Source organism: Barbus barbus (assembly GCF_936440315.1).
Source record: "Barbus barbus genome assembly, chromosome: 14".
Taxonomy (NCBI): domain Eukaryota; kingdom Metazoa; phylum Chordata; class Actinopteri; order Cypriniformes; family Cyprinidae; genus Barbus; species Barbus barbus.
Genome location: NC_136742.1, coordinates 30,741,147 through 30,757,798, shown reverse-complemented (window position 1 = coordinate 30,757,798; position 16,652 = coordinate 30,741,147). Strand labels below are relative to the sequence as shown.

Below are 16,652 nucleotides of genomic sequence, written 5' to 3'. Positions count from 1 at the left end.
ATGTACTGATAAGCAAAACTGTGCAAGTAAGATATTAAGACTTGTTTTGACAAAAAATATCTTGATTTTTTTTTTTTTTTTTTTTTTTTTTTGGTTAAAGTATAAATGTAGACAAATTTAGTGAGGTTTATGCTATAAAGAAAAAACGAAAACTCCAGATTTTTTTCCCCCTTAAAGCAAATATTAATATCTTATGCAATTGTTTTGCAGTTCTCAAGTACATTTATATTGAGATATTTCTGGAAAATCCTGATAATAATAAAATATTTTTTATTAAAATGAACGATAGATGGATAGATAGATCTGATTGATTGATTGATTGATTGATCTATTGATTGATTAACATAAAGATACTGTGGAAGTTAATGGGGAACATGAACTCAATTTTGGGTGAACTGTCACTTTAAGTGCAGTTAATGCCACACTATGAAGAATGTTTAGATATTTTTAATGGCAAACAAGTGAAAACCAATGAAGATCTGTTGTGTAACATCCTGAATGTGTTGTGTTTATGGTAGCCGCTCGAGGCGAGGGATCTGAATACGCGGCGGCCGTGAGCGTCAAACTGCTGAATGAACTCAACACACTGCGACTGAGGCTGGACGGCGCAGAGTCGTCTCTCGTCACGTTCCTGTACATCGCGCTAGGAGATGACGCGCCGGAGGAGTGCGAAAGCCACATCGCCAGAACACAGGTGACAAACGCATGAGTCTGGTGTCCTGACATTTCATCCTACCTGCCAGATTTTATATTGTGTCATTTTTCTCCCGCTGAACAACGATAATTACTGTATTTGCATTAAAACACAATCTAATAGGTAGAAAAATGTATTTGTTGTTGGTTTCCGGCCATAGCTGTATCCTTTCTAGCCACAACCCTGAATAACACATGATTACTGTATTTGCATTACTGTAAGGGTAGGTTTAGAGAGCCGTGGGATTAACGCTGAGCGCTTGTGTGCAGGTCTTTCAGAAGGACGTGCAGACGCTGAAGGCCGAGTTTCAGAGCCTGAGAGACAGCGTTCAGACCGAACTCAAAGACGCCACGGACAGCGATAAAACCAGATACCTGAGCGCACAGCTGGACCTCATTAACCAGAGACTAGTTCACCTGGAGAACTACACTACTGCACACGTGCAGAGGTACACCACACTCAAACAGAAAAGCTGCATTTCATTGTAATGATACAGTACTCTTCAAAAGTTTGGGGTCGCTAAGATTCTTAATGCAGAAGTCTCTCATGTTTGCCAAGGCTGCATTATATTGACCAGAAATACAGTAAGAACAGTAATATTGTGAAATATAAATATTCTAATATTATTATAATTACAATTTCAAATAACAGTTTTATATAATTGCAATAAAAAACATTTGTATTTGAAAATTATTTTAATGTAATATAATTATAACTATATATTATAATTACAATTTCAAATAACAGTTTTCTATTTTATTTATATATTATAATTACAATTTCAAATAACTAATTTGTATCTGAATATACATAGACGGTATATAATTATATATTATAATTTCAAATAACTGTTAATGTTTTTATTTATTATTATTATTATTATTATTATTATTAAATATTATAATTACAATTTAAAATGACTTATGTTTGAATATTTTTATAAATTATAATTATATTATATATTATTAGTATGTTATAATTATTATAATTACTATATAATTTATACAATCTGTTTTCTTTTTGAATATATTTTCGTATATATTTTAATAAAATTACAATTTAAAATAGTTTTCTGTTGGAATATATTTTTTTATATTATAATAATAATAATAATTATTATTATTAAAATTTAAAACAACTGTTATGAACATTACTGTATTGGATGCATCAGCTAAAATATCAGCTGCTGTGAAATATTAAATATTTCAAATTCACAGCCGTCCTCAGTGTTCAGGGTTTTCTGTGTTTCAGGTTGAATTCACTGAAGTCTCTGCTGAAAGATCTGCTGAAAGCTGAAGATGTGGTGAAGGTTTATGAAGCTCGGCTGACAGAGAAAGAGACGGCGTCGCTCGACCCGGACGAGGTGCAAAAATACCAGAAAGTGCTTCAGGTAATTATGTTTAGATATTTCTGGAAAACAAGGCAAAAAAATAAATAAAAATTAAATTATTTATTATTTAATTATTTTTGAATTCATTAAAATGATCAAATTGAGGAAAACCTGAACGAGTCCTTCGTGTCGAGTCTAAGTGCAGTTAACTCTACATTATGACTTAACCTGTACGTTTTCTCCAAACCCAGGGAATGCGCAGTGATTTGGAGCAGAAGAAGGATTTGCTGAATTCACTGCTGATCGATTTGAATAAAATCCAGCAGTATAACGAACAGACGGGTCAGGGCGGTTACAGGTGTGTCATCAACCTCGTGCAGTACGCCGAGCACGTCAACCAGCTGTCAGACCGCTGGAAACGCATCCAGCTCCAGATCAACAACAGGTCAGACGCTGCTTCCCTAACAGAACGGTTGGTTTTCAGCTGTAGGCCTGAATGAGAGACTAACGAGGGTGTTTTCTCAGGCTGGACGATCTGGACGCTTACCTGCCGCATCTGCAGCGATACCTGCAGTCTAGTTCTCATCTCAGCGGCTGGATCGACCAAACCCAGCGGCAGATCGAGTCTCAGCAGACCGTCAAGACCGATGACATTGCAGTTTACACACAACTCTTCAACCAACAGAAAGTGAGTCTGGAAAACTAAGCTAATCACCAAAACAATCGCCTAAAGGAATCCACAGCTATTAATTTAACTGAAGTTTAAGTAGACTTTCATTATGCTCTTTTCTAATGTGTGCAGGCGTTAAACTCTGATATAAAGGCCAAGAGAGAGCTGTTGGAGACGGTGCAGAAAGATGGCGAAACCTGCATAAATGCCATCAAGGTATTCAACCTTTCCTTTAATGTGCTTTTAGAGTATTTTGTAGTGTAAGTCCCAACCAATGATGACGTATATAGTAATTAATACACCAAATGATCATACTTTTCAGCTTATGTAACCTAGGCCATGCCTAATTAACACTTTACAATAAGATTTCATTTGTTTATGTTAGATAACATAAGCAAACAATGAAAGTTTAGTTCGTTAATTTGACTGCATAATACATTTAATTAATTATTAAAATCAAAAGTTGTGTCTCTTAATATTATTTATTCTCTTAATATTATTAATGTGTTTTTATTAACTTATGTTAACCAGGGTTATTATTGTTAACTAAAACTGAAACGGAAAATAAAAATTTAAATAATTAACACCCAAAAATCCAATATTTTTTACCTGCAATAAAATTTAATATATATATTTTTTTAAATATTTCAGATGGTTGCAACATTTTTCATTTTAGTTGTTCAACTTGATGTACTAAAATAACTAAAACTGAAATAAAAGTTAATAAAACTATATGGGCATAATTAAATTACAAAATAAAAATGGAAAATGTAAACAAAAACTGATTCGGATATTAGCAAAAAATATAATAGTTTCTCAGGGTTACTAAAATAACACGAACATTAACAAAGATTATTAAATACTGAAACAAATATTTTGCTCATTGTTAGGTGATATTAGTTAATAACTGATGGGATCTTACTGTAACGTGTTAAGATAAATATTACAAAACATCACTGTAAAATGTAAACAACATTATCGCTCAGCTCTGATCTGAATTGCGATTATAAGACGTTTTAAAAGACTATTTAATATTTATAATATCTTCATGCTTTAAAATCACATCATGACTTTCTGTAAAGCTGCTCTGAAGCCATGTGAAAAGTGCTATACAAACACATATGTAGTCATTGTTTTAGGCTACTGCTGTAGTTTGCAGACTTACTAATATCTGATTTCAGATCTGACAGCATTTAGTAAACCTGAACTGTGTCTCTGTAGAACTATGAGCTTGAGTTGGTAGCTTACAGCGCTGGACTGGAAACTTTGTTAAACATCCCCATCAAGAGGACTGTGCTGCAGTCACCATCGTCCTCCATTTCTGAAGAGGTACACCTACAAACTCACACTTTCCCAGTCAACACACAAGCATTACTGTTATTGCAGTGTTGTTTTATTATAACATACATTTTTTCATACTTGTCTTTGTCCCCCAGGTCTCTTCTCTAAATGCACACTACTTAGAACTGCTCACCCGTTCAAGCGATTACTACAAACTTCTTATGGCTTCCCAGAAGAACATGGAAGAAGTGAAGGTATATAAAGACACTTCGGTTTTGGCAGAGTGATGAAATCAAGAATTAATTTTTTTACAGTGAAATATTAAAATAGTAATATTTTATTTAATATTTATTATTAATATATATTTTTTATAATCATTTAGTGCTGGGTAGTAGCTGATTACACATAATCTGGTAATCAGTTTACAAAAATTAATTACTTGTAATTAAATTACATTACATTTTAAAATACTTGTAATCAGACTACAGTTATTTTTTTTGATTACATGATTACATATTGTAACAAATTAAATACATAATATTTTTTCATTTTGATTTTGTTGTTTATTTTAATTTTATATTTTAATTATTAGCTTTTTATTAAACTCACAAACCCCCTGCAGTTCCTTCATGAACCCCAGTTTAAGAAACCTTGACTTAATGTAATGTTTAATGCACTTCATGTTGTTAATAAATTAATGTGGATATGTTTTCTTTTATGTTTTATATATCATGTTTGCATTTATATATTTATTTGGTACAATATTATCCAATTTAAATCAATGTGATAAGTCATAATAGTGCTATCAATCGATTAAAAAATTTAATTGCGTTAATCACAGTCCTGGACTGTGATTAATCACAATTAATTGCAAATTTAAAATACTAGGATTTACCTGTAAATGTGTTGAAATAAAGGAATGCATGACAAACTAGTTTAAGGAAACAGAACCTTTCACATCTCCGCCAGGTATGAGACATAATCCTTATTATTCTTATGTTTTAATTCAGCCATTATCAGCCTTTATACTGGCAATAAAACATTTACCAAGCCACATCGCTTTAATTCCAGGGCACATTTACCCAACTATTATCAACAGTATTTCTAAATAAATACAACAAAACATTACATGAAGTATTATGGCAAAATGCATTATGAAGAAGAATTGGACCTGTTCTGTAGGTGCATTAGAGCTAACATCATGCTAGATAAGACAGTTTATGAGATTAATAGTACACTTTTACTCAGAACTCACTTTAAACCACCATCGAGTGTTTGTAATAACTTCCTTTTGCGATCACATGTATATATACACTTTGGGCGGCCGCAGTACATTATAAATGTAGCCCAAAAAACCGCAACCCACGGCTCTGTAATTTTTCCCGCGACTGTATTTTCAAAATAGCCCAATTGTGCGGAAAACCACAACCCTGGCAGCACTGGTTCGTACCCTTATCACATATGAGTATACATATCTCTCACGGACTGTCGCTCTCTCTCTCTTGCTCTCCCTCTCCGCGTTCACAAAGTTTTCAGCCAAATTGTGCAGCTGAGCATTTTTAAATTGAATTTTAAATCACAAAATGGCAATTAGATTTTCCCCCAAATTATGCAGCCCTCCCTAACCCTTCTTCGGTAAATGCAAATGCCTTAAAATGACCTTAAATGGTTTTTGGACTCAGACAAGTCAACAGACATTTTGGCCAAATGTCAGTGGAAGGTTTCATGATGCGAGTGTTTATTCTCAAGGGACTTACCTGATAAATATATAGTTATGTAGCACAAAATAATGTATTTTAAAATGTTTTCTGCAGATCCGGAATACAAGGATTGAGCTTCTCGAGGAGGAACTTCAGGAGCTGCGAGATGCTATTAAGGATCACACTACAACAAATGCCTCTTTGCAGGAAGCTCTTCTGAAATACCAGCAGGAGCTGAATGAATCGCAGACACACCTGCTATCTCTGGAAGAGGTGAAGAGGACTGAGACTTTCAAGTGCATGGCCACACAGGAGAGCCTGGACTCTTCTACCAACCGCCTTCAAGAGCTTACGGATGAAGTACGTCGCCTCAAACTCCAGTTGGACGAAATGGAGAGGAAGAAGAAAATCGTGGAAGAGCGCTACACATTTTTGCAGGAAGAACATGATGAAACTATGCGCAAGAAACTCAAGGAACTGGAGCAGACCAGCTGGGCCAAGATGGAGCTGGAAAAGACGGTGTCTGAAAGGACCCGAGAGCTGGAGCGTCTGCGAAGGGAGTTGGAAGATGAGGCTCGGCGCGTCAAGGAGGCGCAGGCAGAGCTGGCAAAGGTAAGGCAGGAGCACAACATAGAGATACGAGAGGTGAAACAGACCTACGAGTCTCAAATCCTCGTTACTCAGACCAGCATGCAGAAGCTTTCGCAGCTGAAGGAAAGTGATGCTGCTTCCATGAGTCTGGAGTTTGAAAGATTAGAGGGAGAATCTAGGGAGTTGAAAGAGCAGCTGCAAAGGCTTCGTATCTCCCTCGGCCAGGAGGAGGCCCAGAGGAAGCACCTAGAAGAGGAGGTCCAGAGACTTAGTGCTGTAAGTACAGAGGAAGGCCGAAAGAGGCATGAGCTGGAATCTCAAGTCCAGATGTTGTCTAGCCAGAAACGTGAAGCAGACAACAAAACGAAGGAAGTACAGGAGAGCTCCAGTCGGGCACTGCAAGAAAAGAGTAGTGAGATCAACCGTCTCACACGCCTTCTTGAGGAGGAGCGACGTCTGAAAAGATCTTTAGAGGCCGAGACCAGGAGACTGGAGGAGGAGCTGGCCGACCTCAAAACTAAGAATGAAAACTGTAATGTGGAGTTGGTGCAACTACGCTCTTCCCACCAGGAGTTGAGCCTCATCCGGGTGGAGCTGGAGGCCCATGCTCTTGAGAAGGGCCGGTCTGAACAGACTATTACGCGCTTCCAAACCCGCATTCAAGAGCTCCAGGAGGAGCTGAAGCGGCTGGAAAATGAGTTGGAGAAGCAGCGGCAAGCGGTGGAAGAGGAGGCCAGCAAGCGCAGGAGAACGGAGGTGCAACTTGAAAAGAGTAGCCAGGCCATGCGGGAGTACACTACTACAATCACCACGCTGCGTAAGAGCCAGGAAGAGACCAATCTTGAGGCCAAGCATGTGGATGAAGAATGCAAGCAGCTGAAGGAGGCCCTAGACCGCGCCTTGAAGGAGCACAAAGCGTCTTCTCAGAGCCTCGCCGCCTTGAAAGCCGAGATGAACACTTTGAAACTACAGCTGACGCAGGAGCAGGGGCGCGTCCAAGACTCCAACCAGCGCTACGAGGCCCTTCATCGCAGCATGGAAGAGAAGACCTGTGCATTAAACATAGGCACTGCTGAAACTGAGCGTCTGCAAAGGCTCATTGAAACTCTTACCAAAGATCGCCTCCGCCTGGAGGAGGAGTTGCGCTCTATGCGTCTAGAACACGAAGAACTGCTCAAAAACAAAAAACGTGGCGATCGGGAACTGACTGAGCAAATTGCAGCTTTGCAGAAACAGCTAGAGTCCAGCCAGCGTGCCGGTGCAGAGCATGACAGGCTTATGCGACAGCTATCACGAGAGAGAGAAAAACTGCAAGTGGAGATAGAAAATGTACAAAAACAAGCCAGAGAGGTACTAGGATAACTAGAAACTAGAGTTCTCGAGTTAAAGTGCGTAGATTTAGCCAGCTGCATGCGTCTCTCTCACATTGCATGCTATAAATAATTATTGTCTTGACATGCAAAATATGTCACAATAACAAACTGACACAATTTTGCATGTCTTAATGTGCATGTTTGACCTATTTCTACACCACACCCTGCAGATTTGCATCTTAATACACATCGCTGTAGTTTGTCCTTTGCAAGCTCCCATGCTGCGTGCTTGTTTTGCACAACAGCATCCATTGCATATATGATCAACCACTTTCAAAACATAATCTAAGCTCTATTATTCGTGACACCCTTTGTGATTTTGAAACTTTAGAACAGGCGTAGCAAACCCTGCACCTGGTGAGCTAGTATGCTGGGGTTTAGCTTCAACCCTAATCAACCACACTGATCCAGCTAATCAAGGTGTTCAGAATTACTTGAAAATAACAGAAAAGTGTGTTGGAGTGGGGATGGAACTAAAATCTGCTAGAAGGTAGTCCCTCCAGGAGCAGGGTTGGCTATAGCTATGTAATTAGCTTGAAAACCAATTAGTTCTGTTTTGTAATCGTCAATGAATGATAAATCATTGTCATACAATAACAAATCATTGTCCTGTCTGAAAAATCATATACAAAATGGTCACCTTAAATGATAATACAATAATTTTCTCTTTGGTCCTTTTGTTGCAGACTTCCTCTGTGATCCAAACATCCCAATATCAGTGCAGCAGCCTGCAGCAAGAGCGGGATGACCTCCTCAAGAAAATGGCCACAATGGAACAGGATATGATGCACTTGAAAAAGCTGGAAGACGAGCTAGCCCGTATCAAACTCTCACTGGAATCAGAACTGCGACTCAAATTACAGCTGCAGACGGACAATGATAGGATCAAGAAGGATTTTACCCAATGGAAGATCAAATGCACGACTCACGAAGAGCAGATTCGACAGCACAACTCGGAGCGCTCCGGCCTGGAGAGCCAATTTAATTCTGTCAAGGCCGAGATGGAGAGGCTTAGGACGCAAGTGAAGGAGACCGAAGAACGTTACAGGCTGCTCTTGCAGAACTTAGAACGAGAGAGGGCAGAGATGCAGGTGCTTCGAGACTCGCAACAGAATGAGCTGCTGAGACTGCAGAGGAAACCAGATGGAGCTACTAAATACACTCAGACAGACCTAACGGATGCCTCCTCGCTGGTCTTCGAAGGTGTCCGCAAGAAGGTCACAGCCCAGCAGCTATATGACTGTGGTGTGATTGACAAGGTGACATTTGAGCAGTTAATGAATGGCCAGAGGACTGTCGAGGACGTATCTGTTGACATTAGGCTAAATCTTAAAGGTACAGGAGCCATTGCGGGGCTGGCAGCAGGACCTAAAGGCAAAATGTCCTTAACCGAGGCTAAAAAACAAAAGTTGATTTCAGACGAGAGTGGAAACATGTTGCTTGAGGCTCAAGCTGCCACAGGGTACATCATAGATCCCAGAGCTAATGTGAGGATGACTGTTGAGGAGGCTTGTCTGAATGGACTTGTGGATGAAGCTGACAAGAAGCAGCTGTTGACTGCTGAGGCCGCCTGCGTTGGATTCAGGGATCCCAAAACTGGTAAACTCTTGCCAGTAAGCCAAGCCATGAAGAAAGGAATAGTTAACCGAGAAACAGCTCTGCGTTATTTGCAGGCACAAGAGGCGGCGGGAGGCATCCTTGATCCCATCCTTAGCGTATATCTTTCCAGAGATACTGCCATGGACCGTGACCTTGTTGATGAGAATCTTTATCAAGCTCTAAATGCCAGACCTGATTGCTATATCGATCCTGACAATGGTCTACGTGCAAGCTATGTTACCCTCAAGAAGCGAAGCAAGGTTGACCTCAGTACTAGCTTGCTCCTGCTTCCAGCTCCAGAGAAACCCATGACTGTACAGGGACTGCGCCATGACGTTAGCGTGTCAGATCTGGTGGATGCAAAATTGCTGCAACCTTTGGAAGTAGATCATCTGAGAGAGGGCAAGATTACCAGCCAAGATATTGAACACAGACTTCGGGCTTATCTCCGAGGGTCAACCTGCATTGCTGGGATTTATGATGAAGCTAACGACTGCGCTTTGCCCATCTACCAGGCCATGAAGGATGGGCTTCTGCGACCAGGCACTACCTTGGAGCTTCTGGAGGCACAGGCCGCTTCAGGCTTCATGATTGATCCCATCCACAATGAGTACTACACAGTCGAGGAGGCTTGTAAGAAAGGACTGGTGGGTGTGGAGTTCAAAGACAAGCTTCTGTCTGCAGAGAGAGCAGTAACTGGGTACAAAGATCCAGGCACCAACAAGATTTTCTCCCTTTTTGAAGCCATCGAACGTGGTCTCATAGAGAAAGGTCATGGCATTCGCCTGCTGGAGGCTCAGATTGCAAGTGGTGGCATCATTGACCCTAAACACAGTCACCGAATTGACGTTGATGTGGCGTACCAAAGGCGCTACTTTGATGAAGAGATGAACCAGATTCTAAAAGATGAAGGAGACGACACAAAGGGTTTCTTCGACCCAAACACAGAGGACAATCTGACCTACCTGCAGCTAAAGAGCCGTTGCATTCCAGATAAGAAGACAGGACTAGTGCTTCTGCCTCTTTATGATAAGAAAAAGATGCAGCAGAAGAACTCCAAAAGGAAGAGACGAGTATTGATTGTTGATCCTGAAAGTAATAAAGAGATGACTGTGCGTGAAGCCTATGAGAAGAACCTCATAGACTACGAAACCTTTTTGGACTTGTCTCAGCAAGAATGTGAGTGGGAAGAAACCGTCATCACTGCCCCAGATGGCTCGACCAGTACAGCAATAATGGACATGCAAACAGGCATTCAGTACGACTTGAAAGAACTGCTAGTTAAGGGAGTGATTGACCAATATGTCCTTGATAAGTATCGCTCAGGAAGTCTCACCCTTACAGAGCTTGCAGATATGATCACCAACAAGACGAAGACCCTCAGCAAACCGCTCAGCTCCTCTGACGCCTCATCATCTTTCACATCCCAGACGTCAATGAAAAGCCATATAATTAAAACTGAAACTGTTAAAACAGTCGAGAGTATCTCCACTCAAGAAACCATTCAAGATCCATTCTCAACAAACTCCGCCAAGCATATTTCCAGCATGTCAATCAAACTGACCCCATTAGTAGAAACAATTGAGGAACAGAATCCAGTTGGAGCAGTTTTTGACACAGAGAAGCTGGAGAAGATCAGCATATGTGATGCTCTGAAGCGAGGAATTATTGATTCTATCACAGCACAACGACTCCTGGAGGCACAGGCTTGCACTGGAGGGATTGTGAGCCCTGAAAACGGTCGCCGTATTTCTATTCAAGAAGCAACCCGACTTGGTATTCTCAATGATGAAATGGCTAACAGGATAAAACCTGCCCAGAAAGCGTATATTGGTTTCGAAGACGTGAAAACCAAACGTAAGATGTCAGCCGCCGAGGCCGTCAAGGAAAAATGGCTGCCGTACGAAGCTGGCCAGCGCTTCCTCGAATTCCAGTATTTAACCGGCGGGCTGTTCGACCCAGAGCTTGGGTGCAGACGTTCGCTTGAGGAGGCTTTACAGCTCGGCTGGCTGGACATGAGAGCAGCTCAGAAGCTCCAGGATACACGCCACCACCCCAAGACCCTCACCTGCCCCAAGACCAAGCTGAGGATATCCTACAAGGAGGCTCTGGAAGGTTGCATGACCGAGGAGAACACGGGTGTCCACATGCTTCCAGCCTCCACGGTTTCATCACGTGGAATCAGCAGCCCCTACAATCTCTCGAATCCAGGATCAGCCTCAGGCTCTCGAAGCGGATCCCGTAGGGGCAGCGTAGACTACACCTTATCCCCCTCTTCGTCTTCCAGATACAGCAGCACTAGCTACAGCAGAACCTCTTTCAGCTCCAAATCACTCTCTTAAACAATCATTGTGTTCTGTGCAATGTTATATAACACAATTATCCATCAAAGTATTTTAAGATAGCAATATGAGAAAATCAGTAACATTTATTATTGGAAATGTGGATTGTGTTCTAAACGAATCAAAAAAAATTTACCACCTTGTTTAGAAAACAAAACAAAAAAAACAATAGCATTTAGTGTTCTTTAAATCTATATTGAATGTATTAGCTAATACAAAAAAATACACTTTTAATTTTGACTTCTTATTCACATTATGGGTTTTTTTCTGCTTTTTAAATTTTATTAAACAGATAAAATTTGTTTATGACACTAGATTTTGGGTACAGATGTAACTTTTCTGATTTGTTTTTACACTAATACTGTTGAATTGCTGTAGTTTTTCTGAGTGTTTCAGTGCCTTCACTTTACCTTTGTAATAGCCTGAATTACTTTGTGAAGTAACACTAACATTGTGTCTGACATTTTCTTACGGTTTTATTGCTCAAATAAAGAAAGACCTCATTAAATGTATGACTCGTGTGAGAAATGATTACTACGGATTGATTTTATGTATAAAATTATATATGTAGGAGTTAAAGCAGAGTTATTTCATGCCTTAAACAATCTAATCCAGGCTTGACTTCACAATTTTTACTTTTAAACTTCAAAATTGAACATTAATACTTTTAATTCCATTAGGTTTTATTAGTGATTGCAACCAAAGATCTAAGTGCATGTTAAAGAAATAAGGATCCTGTTTTATGAAGATGTGAAATTATTTCACAAGTACTAACATCATATTATTATTACTTAGCATTTTTGAAATGCTGCTGTTGTCAGTTTTAATTGCAATATTTGTTTGATCTCTTCAAATAATAAATCATAAAGTAAAGGGCGTTCACTAAGATTTATCATGACTCTCTAGAGTCATTCTATATTTAGGGGTCAGCCCAAGAAGTCAGAAAATGAGTATTCTTTTTTGATAAACTAGGTGGTTGAATAATATATCCCCTTAATGTGCTATATTAATTATTTGGTAAGCTTAAAGGTCCCATGACATGCTGTTTTTTGGATGCTTTTTTATAGGCCTAAGTGCTCCCTAGTAATGTATCTGAAGTCTCGTTCCCCAAATTCAGCCTTGGTGCAGAATTTCAGCCACTACCAGCCAGTCCCACAATGAGCTTTCCTTAGAACGTGCCATTTCTGTGTCTGTAACTTTAAATGCTAATGAGGAGGAGAGAGGTGGAGGGTGGGTGTGTCCTGCAGCTTTGGCCATGGTACCATGCGCTAATGTTGACAGTGGATGTATGGCATTGGCTCGTAGACACGCAGTCCTTCAAGCTTTTCAGTTTGACCCAGAATCTGATCAGGATGAAGAAGTTGCAACTCAGCGGCTACAGGAGGACGTCTCCGAATGGTTAGTTAAAAATATTGTGTCTGGATACGGTCAGAGTTTCCCACACATAGACTTTACCTGGGCGGATCGCAACAATATCCACCGCCCGCTGCCATCAGCTCCGCGTCTCACACACACGAGCACGACTTTAGAACAATATTTAGTAACTTTCAGACACCCTTTAGGCGCTTTTTTCCCATAACGGGTACATACTAACAAACCTAGCAACTTTAAAAAAAAAACCTATCATTCAGTTGTATTACAGTATGTGACAGTTCATAGAGTAGAACAGATCTGAAGTACCAAAAAACAATGCTTCGCTCCAATTCAATAATTCAATTCAAGTTTATTTGTATAGCGCTTTTTACGATACAAATCGTTGCAAAGCAGCTCTACAGGAATTTAAGTTTCCACAATATATTTATATATTGCAGAACCTTAATATGTTTGACTTATGGCAACATTTGGTAATTCTGTATGTTGTCTGAGCGTTGGCATCCTCTGAGGTCCTCTGAGGGGTTGGCATCATCTTTTCTCAGGTGTTCGGATCTCAGATCATTTAAGGGTTGGATCCAGACTGAAGATTCTGTAATTCCTAGTTACCACGGGATGTTAATCAACAGAGAAACAAATAGAGACATAATTAGCGTAGCTGCTGTTCCATCTAAGCAAAAATGATTTGTTCAACCCAAGCTAAAGAATAATAATAATGTACATTTTATCAGATATAACTGCAGTACAAGATTATAAGATGCATTATGTGAATGCTTGGCTGAAGAGATGTGTCTTTAATCTAGATTTAAACAGAGTGTGTCTGAACCCCGAACGTTATCGGGGTTTGGGAGCCAAATGTGAAAAAGCTCTACCTCCTTTAGTGGACTTTGCTATCCTAGGTACTACCAAAAGTCCAGAGTTTTGTGACCTTAGGGAGCGGGTTGGATTGTAGTGTGGTAGAAGACAAGTTAGGTACGCAGGAGCTAAACCATTTAGGGCCTTATAGGCAAGTAATAATATTTTGTAAATGATACGGAACTTAATAGGTAGCCAGTGCAGAGACTGTAAAATTGGAGTAATATGATCATATTTTCTTGACCTGGTAAGAACTCTAGCCGCTGCATTTTGGACTATCTGTAGCTGGTTTATTGAAGATGCAGGACAACCAGGTAGCAGTGCATTACAATAGTCCAGTCTAGAGGTCATGAATGCATGAACTAGCTTTACACAATCTATTAGCTTAGATAGTTGAGAAGTTTCATCTGGTCTTGTTGAGATATATAGTGGAGTATCATCAGCATAGCAATGAAAACTAATCCCGTATTTTCTAATAATATTACCAAGAGGCAACATTTATATTGAAAATAGCAGAGGACCTAGGACAGATCCTTGTGGTACTCCATACTTTACTGGTGATAATTGTGATGACTCTCCAGGGGTGTAGCCATCATTTCAGAAGTGAGGGGGACAGAAATGTTATATATATATACAATATAACTTTCTGTAATATATATAACAGTCAAAAGGTTTTGAACAGTAAGATTTTTTTTAATAAGTCTCTTCTGTTCACCAAGCCTGCATTTATTTAATCCAAAATACATTTTTACTATGTAAAACAACTGCTTTCTATTTGAATATATTGGAAAATGTCATTTATTTCTGTGATATAAAGCTAAATTTTCAACATCATCACTCCGCTCTTCAGTGTCTCATCATCCTTCAGAAATCATTCTAATATACTGATATGCTGCTCAAGAAACCTTTTTTAATTATTATTATTATTTAAAACAGTTGAGTAACTTTTTTCAGGATTCTTTGATGAATAGAAAGATCCAAAGACCAGCATGTATCTGAAATAAAAAGCTTTTGTAACATTATACACTATACCATTAAAAAGCTTAGAGCCAGTATTATTATTATTTTATTTTATTTATTTTGAAAAATAAATTATAGAAATTAATTGTTTTATTTAGCAAGGATGGTTTAAATTGATCAAAAATCATTTATAATGTTACAAAAGATTTCTATTTCAGATAAATGTTGTTCTTCTGAACTTTCTATTCATCAAAAAAACCTGGAAAAAAATTCTACTCAGCTGTCTTCAAAATCATCATAATAATACATTTTTCTTTTTTAGCAGCAAATCAGAATATTAGAATGATTTCTGAAAGATGGTGTGACTGGAATAATCTACATTTTAAAATATATTCAAATAGAAAACAGTTATTTTAAATAGTGAAAATATTTCAAAACTGTACTGTTTTGCTGTAGGCCTACTTTGGATCAAATAAATCCAGGCTTTCTGAGCATTAAATTAAAACATTAAAAATCTTTCATCAATCTTTGTTCAAAAGCATTTGACTGGTAGTGTATAGGCAACTTTAATTTTTTCTTTTTTTTAGCTTTTAATTGGCTTAGAAATCAGATGCTGGACAATAACCAATAATAATGATTTGTTTATATACTACAAACACTTTTTTATCCCATGATAGTTTCTATACTGTAATGAATGCGATGTCAATTAGTACTGCATTGTTCATATGCTTTATTACTTACTTACTTACTTTACTTTTGTCATTTAGCAGATGCTTTTGTCCAAAGCGACTTACAAATAAGAAAAAGTAACTAAAAGTAAAATTTACAACTCTATAAATACTATGTACCCACATATTTAAGAAAATAAAGAAATTAAATAAAATTGACACATGCATATAACAACATTTCAATAATAAACATATAAATGAAAAAACTAAAATAAAAAGCGACACTTCTGTCCCTTGCCGGTGTCCCTGCCCGGTGGAGTCGCACGGTAATTATTACATGGAGATGACCAAATTAAACATGGTTGCAATCGCAATTCCAAACTCTGTGAATTTCTGTGAAAACAGCTGTTTTCATTCATTTCATATAAAAGGAATTTCATGGTGCAACTTTCTGCGGAGAGCACCCTCCGGCTTCGAGTATGAACACACACTATGTGCACACTAGGGCTGTATACCTTGGAGAACCTGGCGATACGATACATACCTCGATCCACAGGTCACGATTCGATACGTACCTCGATACAGAGCTGTCTCGATACGATTTGATACAATGTGACACGATTCGATACGATTCAATAAAAATACATGGGCCAGAGCCAATTAGTTAATGCTGAACACATTTACTCAACAAACAGAACTCTGCATTTTTCTTCAATTTAATGAAGACAAAAGTGCATTATAACAAAGTGCATTTTGCTTAAATATTTGCAACTTTAAGTGCTCTGATTAATTGTACACAAATTGTATTAATCTGGAAATTACCACAAGTCAACATTTAACTTTCCAAGGGTACAGTCTGAGCTCACACAAGCACAAAATCTTCTTCTTCTTAACTTCTTATTAAATCTTCTTATAATTCTTTTTTGTGACACCATGTACTGCCATAACATATTTCACTTTGAAATCGCTTAAATGCTACATCTTGCTTTAACATTTTCCATGAGTTTTTTTTAAACTCGCGGGTGCCGCTGCGCCCCCTAATGGCTGGGCGGAGTATCGATACTAAGGGCTAGAATATCGATACTGTATCTTTTTTTATTATATCGGTATGTATCTAAGAATCGATATTTTGAGCACACCCCTAGTGCACACAGACGCAGCTTCTCACTCAGGGCTGTGTTTATGCTAATCGGGCAGAGAGCGTCACTGGGTGGGATT

General features: G+C 38.6%; 1 protein-coding gene across 2 annotated transcripts in view; it reads left to right on the top strand.

The window, feature by feature from the left end:
* Window positions 1-12,092, top strand: part of LOC306880453 (desmoplakin-B-like) — a 29,625-nt gene extending 17,533 nt beyond the window's left edge. The window contains exons 15-24 of one of the 2 annotated variants that reach the window (XM_079433963.1): window positions 519-694; window positions 964-1,142; window positions 1,946-2,084; window positions 2,276-2,469; window positions 2,550-2,712; window positions 2,827-2,910; window positions 3,916-4,023; window positions 4,131-4,229; window positions 5,790-7,616; window positions 8,326-12,092. In XM_079433963.1, coding sequence (XP_079290089.1) covers window positions 519-694; window positions 964-1,142; window positions 1,946-2,084; window positions 2,276-2,469; window positions 2,550-2,712; window positions 2,827-2,910; window positions 3,916-4,023; window positions 4,131-4,229; window positions 5,790-7,616; window positions 8,326-11,580 — 6,224 coding nt within the window. In that variant the 3' untranslated portion in view covers window positions 11,581-12,092. The remainder of the gene's footprint in view (window positions 1-518; window positions 695-963; window positions 1,143-1,945; window positions 2,085-2,275; window positions 2,470-2,549; window positions 2,713-2,826; window positions 2,911-3,915; window positions 4,024-4,130; window positions 4,230-5,789; window positions 7,617-8,325) is intronic. The other variant, XM_079433964.1, reaches the window with a different exon arrangement.
* Window positions 12,093-16,652: the final 4,560 nt, after the last annotated feature.